General features: G+C 41.2%; 1 protein-coding gene across 5 annotated transcripts in view; it reads left to right on the top strand.

Moving 5' to 3' along the window:
- Positions 1–20,291, top strand: part of PRDM2 (PR/SET domain 2) — a 125,475-nt gene that overhangs the window by 23,021 nt on the left and 82,163 nt on the right. For 4 of the 5 annotated variants that reach the window (XM_041767603.1, XM_041767607.1, XM_041767604.1 and 1 more), the window contains 2 exons: positions 9,617–9,731; positions 11,133–11,236. In XM_041767603.1, the coding sequence (XP_041623537.1) occupies positions 9,617–9,731; positions 11,133–11,236 (219 nt within the window). Of the gene's footprint in view, positions 1–3,194; positions 3,330–9,616; positions 9,732–11,132; positions 11,237–20,291 lie in introns of all 5 variants that reach the window. The other variant, XM_041767606.1, reaches the window with a different exon arrangement.

The raw sequence follows: 20,291 nt of genomic DNA, 5'->3' as shown, positions 1-20,291 counted from the left end.
GCAAGAAGGATCAGTGTGGTCTGGGAGCCCTGTCAGCTAAAAGCCTGACTTGTTGAAAGACCCTAAGGAGAAGGAGGACCTCCAAAGTGAAGGGCCTGTAGGGACCAGGGAGGAACTTTAAGAGTAAAATTGGGATTTTTCTGTGATTTCTTCCAATAGAATTCTAGTTTTTTTTTAAAGCCGTGGATAGACCAGACAAACTCCATGTGACCTGAAAACCTGTGGCTCCAAAGTTTGCCACCTTGGTGAAAGTAAAGTGGTTTGAGGTTTGGCAGCCGAGTCTCAACCATGGCAGACTCACTAGGAGGCAGCATAACCTTCCTTCTGGACCAGGGGAAGGGGTATGGCCAGTTAGAAGAGCTCTCAGGACCTAATTTACTTTGCTTCTCTTGAACCTTGAAGGACTCTAAAACCAGTAGAGTAACTACTGGGTTTTATTTAGAATGTTTTTAAAAAGAGTTCTGAGGCAGTTGCTTTATAGGATGATTGATCAAGAAGGCAGAGGGTTTAGGGAAGTTGAATATAGAAGAGGCTGGAAACCAGAAAACCTTCCCATCACATCATGTCAGTCCCCTGCCCAAGACCCTCTAGCAGTGTCCCACCACTCCCCAGATGCACTCCAGTCTCTCCCCAGGCCTTCACGGTTCTGTAGGTTCTGGTGGCAGCCGCCTTGACTTTCTCCCACTCTGACGCGGCCACAGTGTGTCATTTTGTTCCTAAACATGCCAAGCCTTTGTTTCCTTGGGGTATTCCCCGGAAATGCTCAGTCCTTAGCACATGGCCATTGCCATCTTTCAAGTCCAAGTGTCTGTGTGTGTGATCTTCTCTAAGATGTCCCCGCAGCTACCCCCCTTTTTAAATTATTTTATTTTATTATTTTTATTTTATTTTTTAAAGATTTTATTTATTCATTCATGATAGACAGAGAGAGAGAGAGAGGCAGAGACACAGGCAGAGGGAGAAGCAGGCTCCATGCAGGGAGCCTGATGTGGGACTTGATCCCAGGACTCCAGGATCACGCCCTGGGCCAAAGGCAGGTGCTGAACTGCTGAGCCACCCAGGGATCCCCAGATAGCTCTATTTTTAACTCTTTGAGGAACCTCCACACAGTTTTCCAGAGTGGCTGCACCAGTTCATATTCCCACCAACAGTGCAAAAGGGTTCCCCTTTCTCCACATCCTCTCCAACATTTGTTGTTTTCCAGTCTTGTTCATTTTCCCCATTCTCATGGGAGTGAGGTGAGATCTCATTGTGGTTTTGATGTGTATTTTCCTGATGGCAAATGATGCAGAGCATTTTCTCATGTGCTTGTTGGCCACGTGTATGTCTTCCTCTGTGAAATATCTGTTCATGCCTTTTGCCCATTTCATGATTGGATTGTTTGTTTCTTTGCTGTTGAGTTGAATAAGTTCTCTATAGATCTTGGATACTAGCCCTTTATCTGATAGGTCATTTGCAAATCTCTTCTCCCATCTGTAGGTCGTCTTTGAGTTCTGTTGACTGTTTTTTTTGCTGTGTAGAAGCTTTTTATATTGATCAAGTCCCAATAATTCATTTTTGCTTTTGTTTCTCTTGCCTTCATGGATGTACCTTGCAAGAAGTTACTGTGGCTGAGTTCAAAAAGGGTGTTGCCTGTGTTCTCCTCTAGGATTTTGATGGATTCTTGACTCACATTTAGATCTTTCATCCATTTTGAGTTTATCTTTGTTTCTGGGGTAAGAGAATGGTCTAGTTTCATTCTTCTGCATGTGGATGTCCAATTTTCCCAGCACCATTTATTGAAGAGACTTTTTTTCCACTGGAGAGTCTTTCCTGCCTTGTCGAATATTAGTTGACTATAGAATTGAGGGTCCACTTCTGGGTTCTGTATTCTGTTCCGTTGATCTATGTGTCTGTTTTTGTGCCAGTACCTCACTGTCTTGATGACCACAGCTTTGTAGAACAACCTGAAATCTGACATTGTGATGCCCCCAGCTCTGGTTTTCTTTTTCAATATTCCCCTGGCTATTCGGGGTCTTTTCTGATTCCACACAAATCGTAAGATGATTTGTTCCAACTCTCTGAAGAAAGTCCATGGTATTGTGATAGGGATTGCATTAAATGTGTAAATTGCCCTGGGTAGCATTGACATTTTCACAATATTAATTCTTCCAATCCATGAGCATGGAATATTTTTCCATCTCTTTGTGTCTTCCTCAATTTCTTTCAGAAGTGTTCTGTGGTTTTTAGGGTATAGATCCTTTACCTCTTTGGTTAGGTTTATTCCTAGGTATCTTATGCTTTTGGGTCCAATTGACTCCTTAATTTCTCTTTCTTCAGTCTCTCTCTTCAGTCTCATTGTTAGTGTATAGAAATGCCACTGACTTCTGGGCACTGATTTTGTATCCTGCCACGCTACCAAATTGCTGTATGAGTTCTAGCAATCTTGGGGTGGAGGCTTTTGGGTTTTCTACGTACAGTATCATGTCATCTGCAAGAGGGAGAGTTTGACTTCTTTGCCAATTTGAATGCCTTTTATTTCTTATTGTCGCCTGATGGCTGAGGCGAGCACTTCCAGTACTATGTTGAATAGCAGTGGTGAGAATGGACATCCCTGTTGTGTTCCTGATCTTAGGGGAAAGGTTCCCAGTGTTTCCCCATCCCTCAGCCACTCCTTACTCGGACCTTGTCTACTCCTTATCTGTCCCACTCTTGATTTCATCGGATTCCAAGGGGACACCCTGTCAGGTGGGCAGAACCTGCCTTGTCTTCAGGGCTGCGCTCTCAGGTAGCACAGAGCTAGCCCATGGGGCACTCACTGGACATTTGTGGGATGAGAGGAGATAGCTGTGGTATTTCAGGTTGGAAGGATGATGGTGGTGGCGGGAATTAAAGAAAGGGATCCGATACAACCTACTGCAGGTTTAGCAGCCGTGTTTGACTGTTGACCTCTACCCCTCCCTTGAACCTTTTCCCTAGCTTTTCTGACACCATGTTCTTGGAACCCCTTCTGCCTCTGTGACATTGCTCCTGGCCTTATCTTCCTTCCATTCTTGGTGGCATCCTGAGGGCTCTGTCCTCGCTTGTGCCTCGTTCTCTGATCTCATCCACTCTGCTGGACTCCATTGCCAGTTGAGTCTATACCCTCTTATAACCGTCTCTGCACCCAGACTTCATGGCACTTGACTGCCGGATACATGTGTGTTTGTTTGCAGCAACCACTGCTCCGAGCGAGGCATCCTGTGTCAGGCACCGGGTTCGGTGACGGTGACGAGTGAAATAGAACCTGCCCCCTGTGTCTGCAGCCTAAACTTGCCTCTGGTGGGGAGACCCTTAAACAGGCCGACCAAGTAAGTGCTCACAAAGTACGAAGTGCCCCAAGAAGTGGCCTATGTGCTCTTATGGAGTCTTGGGAAATCCTGCTTGGTAGGACAGTGGAGACAGGCTTCCTTAGGGCAGGGCGGGAGGCCTAGGGCATGAATGCAAAGTGGTACCCTTATGGCTCTTGCCTGTGTGTGTGTGTGTGTGTGGGGGGGGGGTCCCCTCTCCCCCTTAGTGGTGCTTTGAGTCGAGGGTGGGATCTGTCTTCTGCTTTTCTCTCCCACCTGTGCAGGAGCTCTGAACAGTAAGTTGTTGCCTTTTATTGTCTTTGAAGCTGCTTATCCCAGTTTGTTCTCATCTATTTTGCTTATTCTCCTTTAGTGATTCACAGTGAAACCCTTAACATGAACCCCCCCACCCCATGTGCCTGTAGGGAGCAGCCCCTCCAGTTGTAGTCAAGTAAGGGAGGTAGGACTCAAATGTGCAGTCCAGGCCCTCCATCCTCACTCTCCTCTTTGGTTTCTATCCTCTCTCCAGTTGGTCTCTCAGATCTCTCTTGTTCTCTGCTTCTCAGGCCTGAGGTGGGAGGTGCAGGAGGAGCAGAGGTGGTCTGTTTAGTGCAGTAGTCCTCAAGCTTTTTGCCTATGTGGATTAGATCTCTGGGTATTTACCATGTTAGAAATTGAAACACTTTTTTTTTTTTTTAAAGCTTAATTTGGGGCTTGAACTCAAAGACCTGGAGATTAAGAGTCTCATGCTCTACTGAGTGAGCCAGCCAGGCCTCCTTGAAACAAAAATTTTAATTGGAAGTATAGAGTCACAGGAAGTTGCAAAAGTACAGAGAGTCCTTGTTACCCAGTGGTAACATCTTACTGTATTACAGTATCAGAACCAGGAAATAGACCTAGTTCAGGAGTAAGACTACAAGCTTTATTCATAGATCAGAAAATTTTAAAATACAAATTAGAAAATTTTAAAACTTGAGATCAGAAGCTACTTATCCCAGCCATCACACATCCATTAGCCAGTGGAATTGATGACATCATCACTTGCCATAACCCCTGGAAAACTCCCCTCTGCTCACCTGAGAGTGAAAAAGGCAAGTAACATCTTAGTATGATTGTAAAAGTAGCCCTGACCTGTGGGCCCCCGACAGGTGGCCCTGGATGATCGTGAGAGACCCCACTGGCTTTGTGGTTGGAATATGTACTCTGGAGTCCATCTGGATTTTATCTTGGCTCTACTGCTTTAAAACCACATGGCTTGGGATAGGTACTTGACAGGACAGCTCTGTGGCAACATATTTGAGAATCCAGACCCTGAAGCCTGACTGTCTGAGTTTGAATCCTAGCTCTGCCACTCGCTACCTGCGACTGTGGGCAAGTTTCAGTTTCATCTGGAAAGTGAAAGCACCGCCACTGGAATGGTGGTGCAAAGATTAAATGAGATGAGGTATAAAAAGAGCTGGGAAGAGTTTCTGAGTTGTGTCCTGAGTATCCATCAACGTTAGCTGTGATTGTTGTGAAGTAATAAAGGAAAAATGGTCAGCCCAGAGCTTGGCGCAGAGGAAGGAGTAAAGGTCCTTCTCCTGAAGCTCCCCTGCCATCCAGCATGAGGAGGTCATCATGGGCCAAAGGGAAGGTATTTGGTAGTAGGGAAAGGAAACAACAGTTCCTCTAAAAGAGCTTTGTGATGAGGGGGCCTGGATCAGCTCTGTTAACCATCATATCTTCACCGCGCAGCGCAGTGCCATCCTGGAACAGGTTCTCAGGAAGTGTAAGTGATCAAATGGTAGACTGAAAGAATGAAGGAGAACTGCTCCTGGCCATGAGTTGAGGAGGGGAGGGGATGCTGACTTTCTCTGAGTTTGAGTTAGGAAGTTGGAGACCTTGATTTAATGAGATCAACTGATAGTTAATAACTGAGTAACTTATTGAATTAGCTTAAGTTTAATGCATTGAATTTAACATATACTGCTCGAGCTCAGCTCACTGATACATGTTTGGAGGCTATACTACACTAAGGAGTGAAATAACCAGTTCTTAGGTTTCCTGTTACATAATAGGAAAGTAGAGAAGTCCTTGTAACGTCCTCTGTGCTCATCATGTGATTCAAGTCAGAAACCCTTGAAACGGGAACGTGCCTTTATTCTGGGGCAGCCAGGATAGGGTGGTGGGGGGTCTGTAGGCCACTCCAGAGAAAGGAGCAGCCAAGGTTCCTTCCTGGAGCTTGTAGTTTGGCCTCTACTCCTGATAGTCTCTGCAGTTCAGTGGGTGATCATTTCTCCTAAGGTACCACCCCTGCCTGCCTCTGCCGCTTCAGCTCTAGCTGCTTTTCCCTCACCTTCTCTGCTCCTGACACATTGGTCTTTTTGCCTGTCTGTTCTCTGAGCATACCAAGCTTGCTGGATTACCAGCATCCTTGCTGATTACCTTTCTGGGCATGTTTGCCCCCTGTACGGTCACACGGTGCCCTTCCCACTTCTGGGGAGGTCTTCTTGAAGTGCTTCTGTCCAAAAAGCACGCTACCCATCTCTGTCACCGTGTCCTTTCTTGTGCTTGGTTTTTCCTCAAGCATCAGTAAGTACTAGGCGGTGTATATCCTTGCTTGATTTTACCTGTCTTCCTCGCTAGAGTGACACATTGTTAAGGCAAATGAGATGCTTAACATGTTGCCTGGCTCAATAGAAGGGATTCAGGAACTGGGTAGATGCCGCACTTTCTTTTAGAAAATTAATCTGGGAAATACTCTGAGGATCAAATTGTGATCTTTAGTGTAAGAACCAGGATGACCTTGTTTAGAGTATTATATTGTATCTAATGCCTTAAGGATATCACACACACACACACACACACACACACACACACATGTATATAAAAATGAGATCCCAGTTTATAAGTATGTAGGGGAGAGAAATTGTTTTTAAATATTCTTTTGTTCCAAAGGTTTACTTGTAAATTGGCTACTTAGAATTGAGAACATATATCACATTTTCTAAAAAAGAATTCTTCTCTTGACTCAGAAATATACCTACCTCAAATTCAAGAAATTCAGGCACACAGAGAAAATGCTTTCTGATTGGTAACTCTGTTATTTTATTTATTTCTAGCCCTCCTTTCCCCCCCAAAAAAGGTTCAGTTCTGTTTATAAGAATTATTAACTCATTCAAGTATTCAAGTGACAACAAACATGTCACGTCTACTGCTAAGCATTGGGAATGCAACACTGAGTAAGATAGACACCATCTGTCTTCATTTCGTTTATCAGGGGAGCTACATTAAACCCATAATTATACAAATAATTACTTAAAATTGTGGTAAGGGCTATGAAGGAAAAATAAGGAAAGGGAGAGGCAATTTCCAGCCAGAGCCTTGCAGCTGGGAAGGGGAGAGGAAGTTCCTAGAGTTGGCCAGGGTTGGCTTGCTGTGTTTGGGGTCCTTGAATTTAGTTGAGTCTTGTTGTGTGAAAGATACTAAAATAAACAAAAAAAGTTTCCTCCCCTAGTTAAATGAGCCCAAATTTAAAAACATGGACTCACTGAAAGGCAGGTAAATAAATGCATAGGAATTTGTCTTATCTTTTTTCCTGTGGGAGCTCTATTGAGGTGTTTTATATTTACATGTGTAGCAACATGTTAACATACATGATCTTCGTATTACACTAAGTTAGAAATTTCCTATGGGAATGACCATTCCTCCCTTAGGAGCCATTTCCTGCTGACCCTTCCATGGAAGTTTGAAAGTTTTAGGGCACAGGTTCTCAAATTATATTCCAGCAGAATCTTCTTTTCTTTTTTTTCCTGCTTTATTGAGGTATAATTGACAGATTGTAAGATATTTAAAGTATACATTGTGGTATTTTGAGATCTGTTAACCATCTAGTTAATTAACACATCCATCTCTCTCATATTTACCTTTTTCCTTTTTTTTTTTTTTTTTGGTGAGAACATTGAAGTTCTACCCTCTTTGCAAATTTCAGTCCTGTAATACAGTGCTATCAACTATAGTTAGCCATGTTTTACATTAGGTCCTCCGACCGTATCCAGGAGAATCTTAACTGGAAATAGCACAGTGGTTATGAACTTGGGCTCAGGATCAGACAGAGGTTCAAATCCTGGCCTTAGGCAACTTAGACGACTTTCCTAAGCCTCAGTTTCTTCCACTCTGTGTATTTTGGGGATGAGAGTTGGGGGAGAAAGTGGAGGTGGGGATGGAAGAAGCAGTGTCGGTCCTTGTCCCTTGAGCTGTTTGGAGTAAATGCCGTCATGCATAGAAGACTGTTAGTGCAGCACTTTGCACTGAGGCCCCCAGGAGTTTCTCAGGAAATATCAGCTTGTTAGTATTATTGTCATAGTGCCTGGAAGTATCAGTTAGAGTAGCTGGCACACTGTCTTTTCCAAGTTCTTGGGGAGGTTAAATTGTGTCAAATCCTTTTGAATGTTAGGTCAGGGTCCCACCTGAGAAGAAGAGGAAAACTCTCACTCTGCTAAATAGGCATGTGCTGATAGGACTTGGAGCTTTGGCTGAGACTCTTCTTAATTTTGCTTAATTTATCAGTATTAAAAATAATTATTATGTAGCCTAGGATACTGACGACTAATTTCACACCTTTTCCTCCATTGGAAAAAAAAATTATGCTTCCAAGATAACTTAATCAATTAAACATTTAAAAATGGGGGTACTATATTTAAAAGTGAGAAGTTTGTGTCCTAAATTTATTCACATTTTAGCTAATTAAAAATACCATAAGGGGCAACCTCGGGTGGCTCAGCGGTTTAGCGCCGCCTTTCGCCCAGGGTGTGATCCTGAAGCCTCAGGATCGAGTCCCAGGTCGGGCTCCCTGCATGGAGCCTGCTTCTCCCTCTGCCTGTGTCTCTGCCTCTCTCTCTCTCATGAATCAATAAATAAAATCTTTAAAAAAAATACCATAAGGCCCATTTTCTGGAGCAGTTTTGATATTCCCATGTTTTGCAAGGCATTTAACTTGTGTTTGGTGATATTGTCAGGACCAAGCTGTAGATCCAGATCCAGCAGGATCAAAGCATTTGTGCTTCTGAAGTGTCCACACTGTCAGCTTTGCCTTGTTGGAGAAATGACTCTCAGGCTGTAGATACCCACTTGTGTGCATTCCAACTCAGAGCAGACCAGAGTACACCTTCATAATGAATTGCTCATTGCTGTGGGATTTATTTCTCTTGAAGCAGCCTATTGATACTTAAAAAAAAAAAATCGACATATTGGGAGCACACAAATTTGGATGATATTCTCATCTTTGCACAAAACATTCTTAAAAGCTGTAAGAGCTTCATTGTGGAAAAATTAAGCTCTTTAGGTTGGAGTTTGCTTTTTGCCTACTTTGGCTTCTTTGAAAGTCCTTGAGAAATGTTTCCCTTGGAGTGAAAAAAAAAAAAACAAAAACAAACCTAGACTATAGAACCCATCATTCTTACTGGTGGTGTGATATGCACTGGTTCTTTGGGGCCCATGGGGTAGCAGTTAAAAGACATTTGGTTTTCCTTGATTGAATGTTATGCATTGAATGTTATTTGTTTGAATGTTGTTTTTAAAATAACAGTTTTGTTTTACCAGTTGGCTCAGATTTCCCCTTTCTGTTCCCTTATATTCATACTTAATAGTAATCTTATTTCTTAAGATTAAAGTGAATTTTGGTTGGTAATTGTATAATATTCTCTATCTCTTAAGACTGTGATATTCTGGTGACTTTGTTAATTTAGTGACTTGATATAAGTAGGAAATTACTGTTTCCTGGAAAGGTCACATTTCCATTGAGGGCCCAGGAAAAAGTTGTAGTGTTCCTGTTGGAATATTCAAGGGGGTTATTGTTGCTGGAGGGATGAAAGCATAGATGAGGTGGGGTCTGGCTGGCTGGCAGGTCCTTTATAGTGTGTGCCGAAAGTATTCTTTAAAGTAGAGAGTGTTGATTTTTATTTTTTAAATGTTCTAAAATGCTGATGGTAGCCTTTGATTTAAAAGTAAGGTGTTTACTTTCAGATTCTGTGGGAGTAAAAACATTATGGTGCCAGATATTTACATATTTGGAAAATGACTACAGGTGGTTGGAACAAAATAGATTGACACAGACATGCTTGAAGGTTGCAGTAATTTCCTTTAGAGACTCACCAGCAGCCATCAGAGAGAGCAGCTCCTGAAATGCTCCCAGCATGGTCCCCTTGCTCTGGCTTGCCAGCTTCAGATTTCAGTTACATTTTTGCATATTTGCTTATTGGACCAGAAAAGAAAAAAGCTGACTGGGTTTGCTTCCCTCCGCTCTGATCCTTCTGTTTCTTGACTTGCAGAACACTGAGCCTGTTGCAGCTGCTGAGAGCCTGGCTGAGGTACCTGAACATGTGCTCCGAGGACTTCCGGAGGAAGTGAGGCTTTTCCCATCTGCTGTTGACAAGACTCGGATTGGTGAGGACCAGGGTCACAGAGGGTGGAGGGGGCTGGGGGGAGAACCGCCTGTATCCAGGCATCCTTTGAGAGCATTTAAGGTAGGTAGCTCATCATAAAAGAAACAGATTTACATTTAGACTTAGAGGATTATGTGGTGTCGCTGCCTTCTCCAGTCAAGAATCCAGGGTGGACATAGATTATAAAACTAAGCCAGAAATATCCACACACCCATCTACCATCCTTTGTGACTTAGCCAAGTGTTCCCTCCCACTGTTCCTTGGGCCTTTTCTTTCTACTGAGTGTATTTGTTCCTTCCTCTCTGATTCCAGTGGAACTTGAATGTATGTTATTATATTTGATTTCATTATTTTGTATTTGTTTTCACATCTGCCCTTTTCATTGATTGTGAGTGCCATTGTTTCTTGCCTATCTTTATGTCTGTAGTACCTGACACATGATGGACTTCAGTAAGTACTTACATTGTATCATTCACACGAAAGTGGTAGGTTGTATAGCTCCACTAACTGATTGTTAGCTCTGTTATCAAATTGGATTTGTAGACCTACAGAAAAGTGAAATTTGAGCCTCCTATCTGGGCAAGACTGGCTAGGCCTCTACCTTCCTTCTGTGCATTCTCTGAGAGCAGATGAGGGAACTTGTCCAGAGGGCTGTCGTCAGTGAGTGTCACCTCTTCGGTGCTGGTTGCTTTGACTCCAGGGCTGTCTTCTGCCATTTTGCCTGAAGCTTCTTCAGCCTGTCTGCCTGCCTTCTGGTCCATGCACAGAACACACCAGGAATATGACGGAGTAGCGGCAGGTGTAGCTCTGGGCTGTTTGAAGCTCAGCAAAGTGAGTTGTTACAGCAGCTAAGTTTTCAGGAGACTTAGCTGGAGATGGCAGAGGAAAGTGTGTTCCATTTTGAGCAAACAAACTTCAAAAATATTTATCCATAAAACAGCATTCCAAGCCTTTCTAAAAGCAATTCATGTGCAGTAGAGACTGTATGAAATCTACAGAAGAGTAGAAAGGAGTCTAAATAATTATTTCTAGTTTCATTCCTTTCTCATGGTTTTTTTCCCCTTAGTTGTTGTGATTGTGGTGTTCTGTTCTCCAGGTATTTGTGATTGGACCGTCTGAGCAATTTTACTTGTTAAAAATAGAAACAAATATAAAACATTCTTTCCTACTTCTCAAACAATGTAGGTTCTCTACAGGCTATTTGGGAAATACAGAAGAATATAAAGAAGAAAAAGAAAAATCTTTGTGGAAGACTTAATTTCATTTGACTTCACTTGCTCTCCATTGATTTAACATTATCTTGTTAGCCTTCTAACTATTTTGTGAAACAGAATTGACTGTAATACTTCAGTTTTTAAAATAACCACAATAACATGATAAAAATATTTGTTTCATTTTCTAGGTGTCTGGGCCACTAAACCAATTTTAAAAGGCAAAAAGTTTGGGCCATTTGTTGGTGATAAGAAAAAAAGATCTCAGGTTAAGAATAATGTGTACATGTGGGAGGTAAGAAAGAATTCTGGTTCTTTACCAGTGTTCTGTACGTCTTCTCGGAAATCATTCTATTCTCTCAGGATTTGACATTTTGAAGTTAAAAAGTCATCTTAACGTTCTTTAAAATCAAGAATATATATATTTTAAAGACCTCTATTTTCGGGAGAGAGTGCATGAGTCGGGGAAGGACAGAGGGAGTGGGGAGGGGAAGAAGGAGAGGGAGAAGGGAAGCAGATTCCCCACTGAGCTGGGGGCTGACTGGGGCTCTGTCCCACCACCCTGAGATCATGACCTGAGCTAAAACCAAGAATTGGATGTTCCACCCACTGAGCCACCTAGGCATCCCTCAAGAATATTTTTATTAAAGAGAAAATGTGTTTCTTTGGACACAGAGTGCTGTTCACATTTGTATTTTGAAGCTGCTTGTCTGTCTTCAACAATAAATGTCAAATCCACTTTTTCTATTACCTGTTCAGGGTGTTTTACATTACAGTGGAGACTTTGGTCTGTTACATTGCAGGCTTCCAGATAGATAACATAAAAGACTTCCGAGGTAGCCACAAATAAAACAGTGTTAGGGTCTTCTCTGTGTTTTAGAAAATAATCTCTGGTTGCTGGAATATTCAGAGTTGGATATATTTAGCACATGGCACATTTATATAGCTCTTTGGATTTCTCACAGGGCTTTAATTTTATTTCATGTTCTCACAATGGTCCTAGAGTACCATGCAGAGCATTAGCATATTGCTCACAGAGGTGAAGCTGTCAAGAATGGAGGTAAAGTGTTCCTCTTATGTTGAGAGTGGTATTGATGCAGAACCAGAACCCATGTCAGCTGCCTGACAGTGAGGCATTTAAAAATGTTTCATTGGATTGGCTGGCCTCAAATCAAGGCTTTGGCTTTGTGACTCTCTGGGTTCTTAACCTGTGGGCCCCAAAGCTCTCAATTTAAAAATGGGGTTAATAAAAAAATACCTTATTAAGATAACCATGAGGATAAAGTATATTGTTACTGTTTCCTGGAAAGTTGCATGCAAATTCAGCATTTATGTGGAATTTAGTTCGGATCAGGTGCTCTGGGGAAGCTCTTCACATTCTGATAGGATCTCAGTTGGTGTGACTCTTTATCAAAACAAGTGAAGTTTTTCAGTGGTTAGAAAAGCATTTCTATCAGATGGTCTTATATTGACTCACAGCTGTTTTACACGTAAACATCCAGAGGCCTAAAAATAAAATATGCCTAGGAAATGTCTGGATACTTTGCATCAAGGAGTTCTGTGACATTTGTACATCTGAGTTATTTTGCTGTTGTTTTCAGTGAGACAAGCAATGTTTCTTAACTTGAAGATTCCTACAGTTCCTTCCAGTAATTTTGAGTTTCTTTGTTGTGAATCCCTTATAATAAATCTGATGCCGGTTAATCCAGGGGGCCTTAGGAAATGAGGATTTAACATGAGAATAATCACATTATGCTGTTTCACTGCTTCTGAAGTAAAAGTGCTATATTTGTAGAACTGCCCAGCCAAAAAATGATACTAATTATTCAAGCTAATGCCTGAATGATTAAAAATGTCTTGACCACAAAACTATGCCCGAAAATAAATGGCACTTTTAATTTTAGAAATTTCTCAAGGGAAACTAACAAATATGTTCTATCAAGTTAATGCTAATCTCCGTGAAGCTAATGTCTGGAAACCAGGAAATGCATTGTCTAGTTCTGTGTGTATAATGCTAAACTTGACCAAATGTCATTAATATTACACCTAAGTTTATCATACCTATTTTACCCAATGTAACAATTGGATATTTTAGGGCATAGAATGTAAATTATTAATAGTGTCTTTTGTAAATTAAGTTTCATTTGTGTTGAAATTCATATGTAGTATGAGTTCATAGTCAGCTTGGTGAAAATTGTAATTTGGAGCCATGACCTATTAGGGATTTGACTTCTACTTATAAATGTGTTAATATTGCATTGTTAACTTAAGGTACTTCTACTTGTGTACTACCACAGTTTGTGAATCTTATGACACGTCCATTTCTTATTACATTTAAAGATTGAGTTCTTGTCAAGGCTAGCCTTTCCTTCTTGTCATTAAAAAACCAACTGGATGTCATTCAGATAGTTGCGATTACAAGGTATGTATACTTTAGAGAAAACTGTACGCTTTATGCTCTGTTAAAATAAAAGTAGATATATCTGACATATATGTAGAAGTATACATGAGGCAAAGTATAGGAAGCATCAATTGTAATGTATATATTTCTTATAAAGAAAAAGAAACACCAAATAAAACTTAGTATATCCTCATTAATTTATTCCAACCTTAGTCTTACCCTCAGACTTGCATCAGAATGCCTCTTATTAACATAACAGAAACTGCTTATCATTAAAATCTCATCTTGGCATTTGTTCTTCCATTAAAGCCCCTTAAGACCAGCTTATCTTTTAGCAGCCTGGTCTCTTGCCCCAGCTAGAACTCCATTTTAAAGCTAATCTAAGACAAAGTGTTAAATTGCTTTTCTTGAGCCCTTGATTATCTAACACAGTCTTAAGTCCTCTAAGCTTTCACTGAAAACATTCTATTAAATCAGAAACAACAGGAGAGAAACAGTCAAGTATCCTCAGGGTGAATGCACAGAACTGTCAGGTTCTCCTAAGAGGAGAGCATTCTTTGAGCTGCTTCTGGGGAGGACTTGCTTGCTAGCCAGCTTAACTGCTGAACTTGGTGTGATACTTGCTGTGACTAGCCCCCCCACCTGCCCCCCATACTGAGCCATCTGCAGTATTCTAATACTGCTTCTGACAAAAGCCTTTCAGATTCACTTCCATGGGTCTCAGATCGCTTCCCATGAGATGAACATCTGAGTTGTTTGCCTGTGAATTGTTCTAATAAACTTTTTTTTATAGGCTTTATTTTTTAGAGCAGTTTTAGGTTCAGAGCAAAATCGAGCAGAAAGTACAGAGAGTTCTGTACACTGCCATCTCCCCCCACTATTGCAGCAAGCGGTACATTTGTTAGAAACTCGATGAACCTGCACACATGCATCGTTATCACTTAAAGTTCATAGTTTTCATTAGGGCTTGGTGTAAATTCTAATAAGTTTTTTTTTCAAAGATTTTTTATTTATTCATGAGAGACAGAGCAAGGCAGAGACACAGGAGAGCCTGCTTCTCCCCCTCTGGGAGCCTGATGTGGGACTCCATCCCAGGACCCCGGGATCAGGCCCCCAGCCAAAGGCAGACACGCAACTACTGAGCCACCCAGGCATTCCTAATAAGCTTTTTTTAAATTATAAAAGTAATACATGCTCATTGTAATGTAACGTATATAATACCAAAAACTATAAACAACAAAGTAAAAATCATTTGTGAATATTTTGGTGAACATTCCTCTAAGTGTCTGCTTCTCTGTCTCTGTTTTTCTTCTGTCTCTCATGTACACTGGTGCATATACAAACACCATATATAGACATTTCGTGCAATTGAGATCAAACAGCACGTGCGGTTTTGTGACGTGTTTTTCTCTTTCAATATGCTGTGGACATATCCATGTCAAATAGTTCCATCTGCATCATTATTTCTTATGGCCACCTAGAATTCATCCCATCCTTCCATTGTTTAGCAGGTTGGATATTTAAATAGTTTTAATCTTTTCATGATATTAACAGTTCTTCCAAGTATGAAACTTGCTGTATATACATGTATGCTCACTTGTCTGTTATCTTAAGATAGGTTTCTGGAAGTATAATTGTTAAGTCAAAAGTTATATACATTTTAATCTCTGGTGAATTTTGCTAACAGACCTCCAGAAGGATTGCACTAATTTACATAGCCACCAAAAGTACATATTTTTTCTCCGCTTTTTAAAACCCAGTACTATTGGGATGTCAGAGTGGCTCAGTGGTTGAGCATCTGCCTTCGGCTCAGGGTGTGAACCCCTGGGTCTGGGATCAAGTCCCACATCGGGCTCCTTGCAGGGAGCCTGCTTCTCCCTCTGGCTGTGTCTCTGCCTCTCTCTCTGTCTCTCATGAATAAATAAGTAAAATCTTTAAAATCAATCAATCAATCAATCCAGATTGTTAATCTTTTTTGTAGCCCCTCCCCTGTCCCATTCTTATAAATAGAAACCAATACTTCACTGCTTCTATTGGGTGGTATTCTTTTAGGCAACAACTTTTGAGTCAGGGATGGCGGGAAGATGTAGAACTGTATCTCAACTAAAATTGATAAGTCTTTCTCTATAATGAGAGGACTTTAATTATTTAAGGAAGTGAATAACTTTTTATCAGTCTGCACTGTTAGCATTAGATGTTAGCAAGTGCATTCCCTGGTCTTTGCTAGCTCAGCACTTCTAATTTTAGGCTTTGTTTTTGTTTTTAAGATTTCATTTATTTAACATAGAGCACACAAACGGGGTGAAGCAGGCAGAGGGAGAAGGAGGGAGTCCCCTGTGGGGCTCGATCCCAGGACCTGGGGTCATGACTTGAGCTGAAGGCAGACCATAACTGACTAAGCCACCCAGGGGCCCCTAATTTCAGATTATTTCTAAGTTAAAAATGGAGGCAAGAAAAGAGAGCAGTCAGCTAGTTGATCCTGTAGAACCTTTTTCCAGTAAGCACTATTCAGCTCTTCATTCCAACTTCTAGAGTAAGTAGCAGAGGAAAAGACCAGGGTCACATGGAAATGCAACCTGTCACCTGTTCCTTATGGTCCTGCAGGTACGAGTGGTTTCTACATTCTTAAGTGATATAAACAAAAATAAAATGTTTTGTGACACATGAAAATAATATGAAATTCACATGTCAGCTCATGATTCAAGTTGTATTGGGACATAGCTACACTCATTCGTTTGCATGTTATTGGTGGCTGCTGTGGCCCTATGGTGGCAGAGTTGAGTAGTTCTGACAGGGACTGAATAGCCTGCAAAGCTGAAAATATTCATTGCTCGGTCTTTACAGAAAAAGTTTTCTGAGCTCTGGTCTCAGTGTCTAGAAAGGAGAAGTGGTGGGAGTAAGCATGGTGATGTCTGGTGTCTTCGGTTTACTGTGAAGCTATGTGGTTAATAGGGGAAGATTTTGAACTAGGTACTTAAAAGTGGAGTAGCTGTAGAGTTAGCCATAGAAACTCCTAGGCCGATCATATTCTTTTCTGAGGAACTTCAGAACAGACGAGGGCATTGAAATATGGAGAATGAAGTGATCTTCCCAAATAATCTTCCCAAGATGGGTGGCTTGGTCTGAGGCAAAAACAAAAACAAAAACCAAAACAACCCCAGAAAACCCAGAACTCTTTGGGAGTGTATTATGCCTTCTTTTAACCCCTGTTTGTGAAGCTTTTACCATGCATGTGCTTTTACCACTGTCCGAAGTTCTGGAGCACTAAATTTGGCATATAACATGCGTGCTATTGTGTAGATTACTGGTGATATACCCTTTGGAAAGTTTTGTTTGTGGAATAAAAGAGTACTGGAACTGCCCTAAATCTTTGCACGGGTGAGAAATCTGAGTGTGAAGGGGCTTGCTTGATGTCTTAAAGCTGTCAGTCCTGGAGTCCTGCTGAGAGTCCAAGCTTCTTGGTTGCCTACTCTGTGCTCTTCCTGCTAGCAGAGCCCAGAGGTTCCTTATTCTTCTTTGTGTTGTGGGCCCTTTTGAAAATCTCCCAAGAAAATATACAAATGCTCTATATCCATATTTATATATGATATATATTTTGCATATGATATATGGGGTTACATGGCATGCTTAAACATCCATAGTCCAGTGTTAGAATGATTTACTTTGTTGATCCATTGAGTATTGATCAGGGCACCTACCTCAAACCTGTGAATATTTATTGAACATCCATTGTTGGGAGATTTTCCAAATACATCTGTGTAGTTGTAGGTATGAAACTTAAAGTAATTCCAAAAAAGAGTGTCAAGGGTCAGTCAGTCAGTGCTGTGCTTTGGTAACAATGGCTGTGGTATGGGACTTTGCAGGCTTGAGAAGCCCACTTGTTTAGTTTTTCAATTTGTATTTTAGGATTGCCTACAAGTTTGCTTATTGTAGTATAATGTGCCACCACCTATTAGATTCCCTTTATTTCTCTTACTCTAGAATCTTCAGAATATTTCAGATGCACTGATGTGTTTAAATAGTTCTAAAAAGAAACCTGTGGTTTTCTAAAGCAATCTGAGGAGTGAAGTAGTTGGTACCAAAGATCCAGTCTCTAGCCTCCAGAAAGTTATTTCTGTGGGGTGGCAGTTTTATGGTCCTTAACAAGCCCTCCAAGTGTCTAATTCTGTAACTCAAGAATGACTGGAATGTGAACATACCAAGAAGAAGGTGTGGTATTTTCCAGGTAGCAGTGTTAATAACTTACGGAGATACAACTTTCATTAAATGTTTTCATTGAAATGCTCCCATACCAAGCGAGGCTGTTCTTTTCTTCTTTTTCCTCACTCTTAAATGAGGACAACAAGCTCCTCATTAGTTTGGCTACAAATGAGATGACGTTTATGAAATTACTTGATATAGATGAATTTGGCCCGGTAAATATTAGTTGAATTTGAACATAAAAGAAAAATACTTGAGTGATCTTATGGAGGACTAAAACACATTTATGTATGTATTCGTAGTTGAGTACTTTTTAAATGATTACTGGTCTTCATTTTTGCTTAGAATTTCCTTCTCTTCTAATATTTGAGAGCATGGGCTGCATTTTGAACTGAAAGACCAGAGTAACCGTGTGGGCTGGAAATCCTGAAACTGACTTCTGCAAGCTGATTTACTGCGAGGTGGGCTTGTCGAGATGCTAGCCTCTTGTCTCCCCGTTCCGCCTTTGTCAGTCTCCACAAATGGTGATGGGGATTGTCTGTCTTCCAGGAACAGGCAGGGAAAGTGAGAAACAGTGTATAGGTCAAAGTGTTGGAAATTCCAACAAGCTAGATTCCCAGAGAAATAAAGACAGAAAGGAGCCTCAGGAGCCCGGACCTCCAGGACAGGTTTTGTCCCACCTAATAACATGTTTTTTTTTTTTTTTTTTTTAAGATTTTATTTATTCATGAGACACACACACACAGAGAGAGAGAGAGAGAGAGAGAGAGAGAGAGAGAGAGAGGCAGAGACACAGGCAGAGGGAGAAGCAGGCTCCATGCAGGGAGCCCAACATGGGACTTGATCCCAGGACTCCAGGATCACACCCTGGGTCGAACGCGGCGCTAAACCGCTGAGCTACCCGGGCTGCCCCCACCTAATAACATGTTAAAGCTCCTTGGAGGGCAAGTTGGAGAACAGCCAACAGAATGGCTTTATCACTGTAGACTCTTCGTTTTCGGTGGGCCGTCTGGATGCACAAAAGACGTATCTCAGCACCAGAGCTGATTCAGCATGAGGGGGCATCTTCTGTCTGGGAGTGGTTTCTGTCACAGTCAGCTGGTTACTGTGAGTTGAGAGTGGGTAGGAACCTCAGACCTCAACCAAGCAGTTGAGGATTTGAATGATGCACATTTGCATTAACTGAATGAGAATTTTTTTCAATTTATGAATTTGAACACGTTTAGAAAAGAACAAGTAATTGATAAGGAAGGATCTATATGAAAACTCTTACCCCTAACTCATGAGGTAAGTATGTTGAATAGTTTGGCTTGTTCTTTGCAGAACATCCTCTGTGCATCAGGAGGATTTAATTTTGATTTGTTTCTAAATTGGAGTGTGTACTGAATTTTGAATTTAGATTATTTTATAACTATTTCAAAAGGACTGGATTAAACTGAATAGAAATTGAGTGGTACAAAGACTATGTTTTGTTTGACAAAAAATTAATACCCAGTCTTTGTTCAGTGGTGAGGGCAGAAAGGAGGTCAGGCCTGGATAATGGAGGGAAGGTGAAGCGTGGGAGGAGGGGTTTGGAAAGAGGAAAATTGAAATGGATGCATACATGAGGGAACCAGGTTTGAATCCCGGCTCAAACTTTAGTGACTTTAGTATTCTAGTAAAATGACCAACTCTCTCTAGTGTCCTGATTTTAAAAAGGGGCTCAGTATATTTCATGGGGTTCTTGTAAAGGTTAAATAAAATAACATGTTAAACACCTCGCCCAGTGCTTGGGGTGGCGGTGCTCTTCCCCTTTGAGTTCTTTTTCTCCAAGTAGGGAATTCCATTTGAAAGTTAATTTGTAAAAAATTGTTTATATATACATAGTCAAGTACCCTTGCTTTTGTTAAAAGGGACTGTGTTATAGACTGGGTCAGGAAAAATGATTAATTATATGAAAATATTTTTTGGTCATTATAAAGATTTGGAAATAGATTTGTTGCATGTCTTTTGTTGAGTTTGAGCTAGAGTGGGAGTTTTAGCTGCTTTTGCATTATCTTCATGTGAAAGGAAGGGATTCTGGTTGGTTCTCCACTACCCTAGCCTAATGGTGCTACAGCACTTCTGCTGTGTAGTGTAGCATTGGGAGTTAACATTAATCTTAATATTTGGGTTCTGTGTGTGAGTCACTGAAGTGAAATACAATTTGAAACCAAGGTTTGACCAACTAAGGTAGAAATGATATAAAAACACATTTTTATCCCCATTTCTAATTATAAGGCTAGACTCTCAATAAAAAAAGGAAAAGCTATATACTTAAAAAAATGATGTGTGTGTGATGATGATGGTGGTGGTGGCAGGAGGAGGAGTGTCAGCAGGCCTCGGCTTACGTCAGGCACACTTGGGCTTTCATACTGAAGACTAACTTGCTCTCCCCACCCACAACCTTTTTTTAATTTTTTATTTATTTATTTTATTTTTTTAAATTTTTATTTATTTATGATAGTCACACAGAGAGATTGAGAGAGAGAGAGAGGCAGAGACACAGGCGGAGGGAGAAGCAGGCTCCATGCACCGGGAGCCCGATGTGGGATTCGATCCCGGGTCTCCAGGATCGCGCCCTGGGCCAAAGGCAGGCGCCAAACTGCTGCGCCACCCAGGGATCCCCCTTTTTTTTATTTAGAGATTATACTAAGTCAGTGGAGGAAAGGCAGAAAATTCAGATGAGCGGAAGAAAGAAAAATGATAGAAAAATCTCACTTCTCAGAGA

This window comes from Vulpes lagopus, chromosome 8, assembly GCF_018345385.1.
Source record: "Vulpes lagopus strain Blue_001 chromosome 8, ASM1834538v1, whole genome shotgun sequence".
NCBI classification, from domain to species: domain Eukaryota; kingdom Metazoa; phylum Chordata; class Mammalia; order Carnivora; family Canidae; genus Vulpes; species Vulpes lagopus.
Note: the sequence above shows the minus strand (reverse complement) of the source record. Positions and strands in the feature narration are given on the sequence as shown.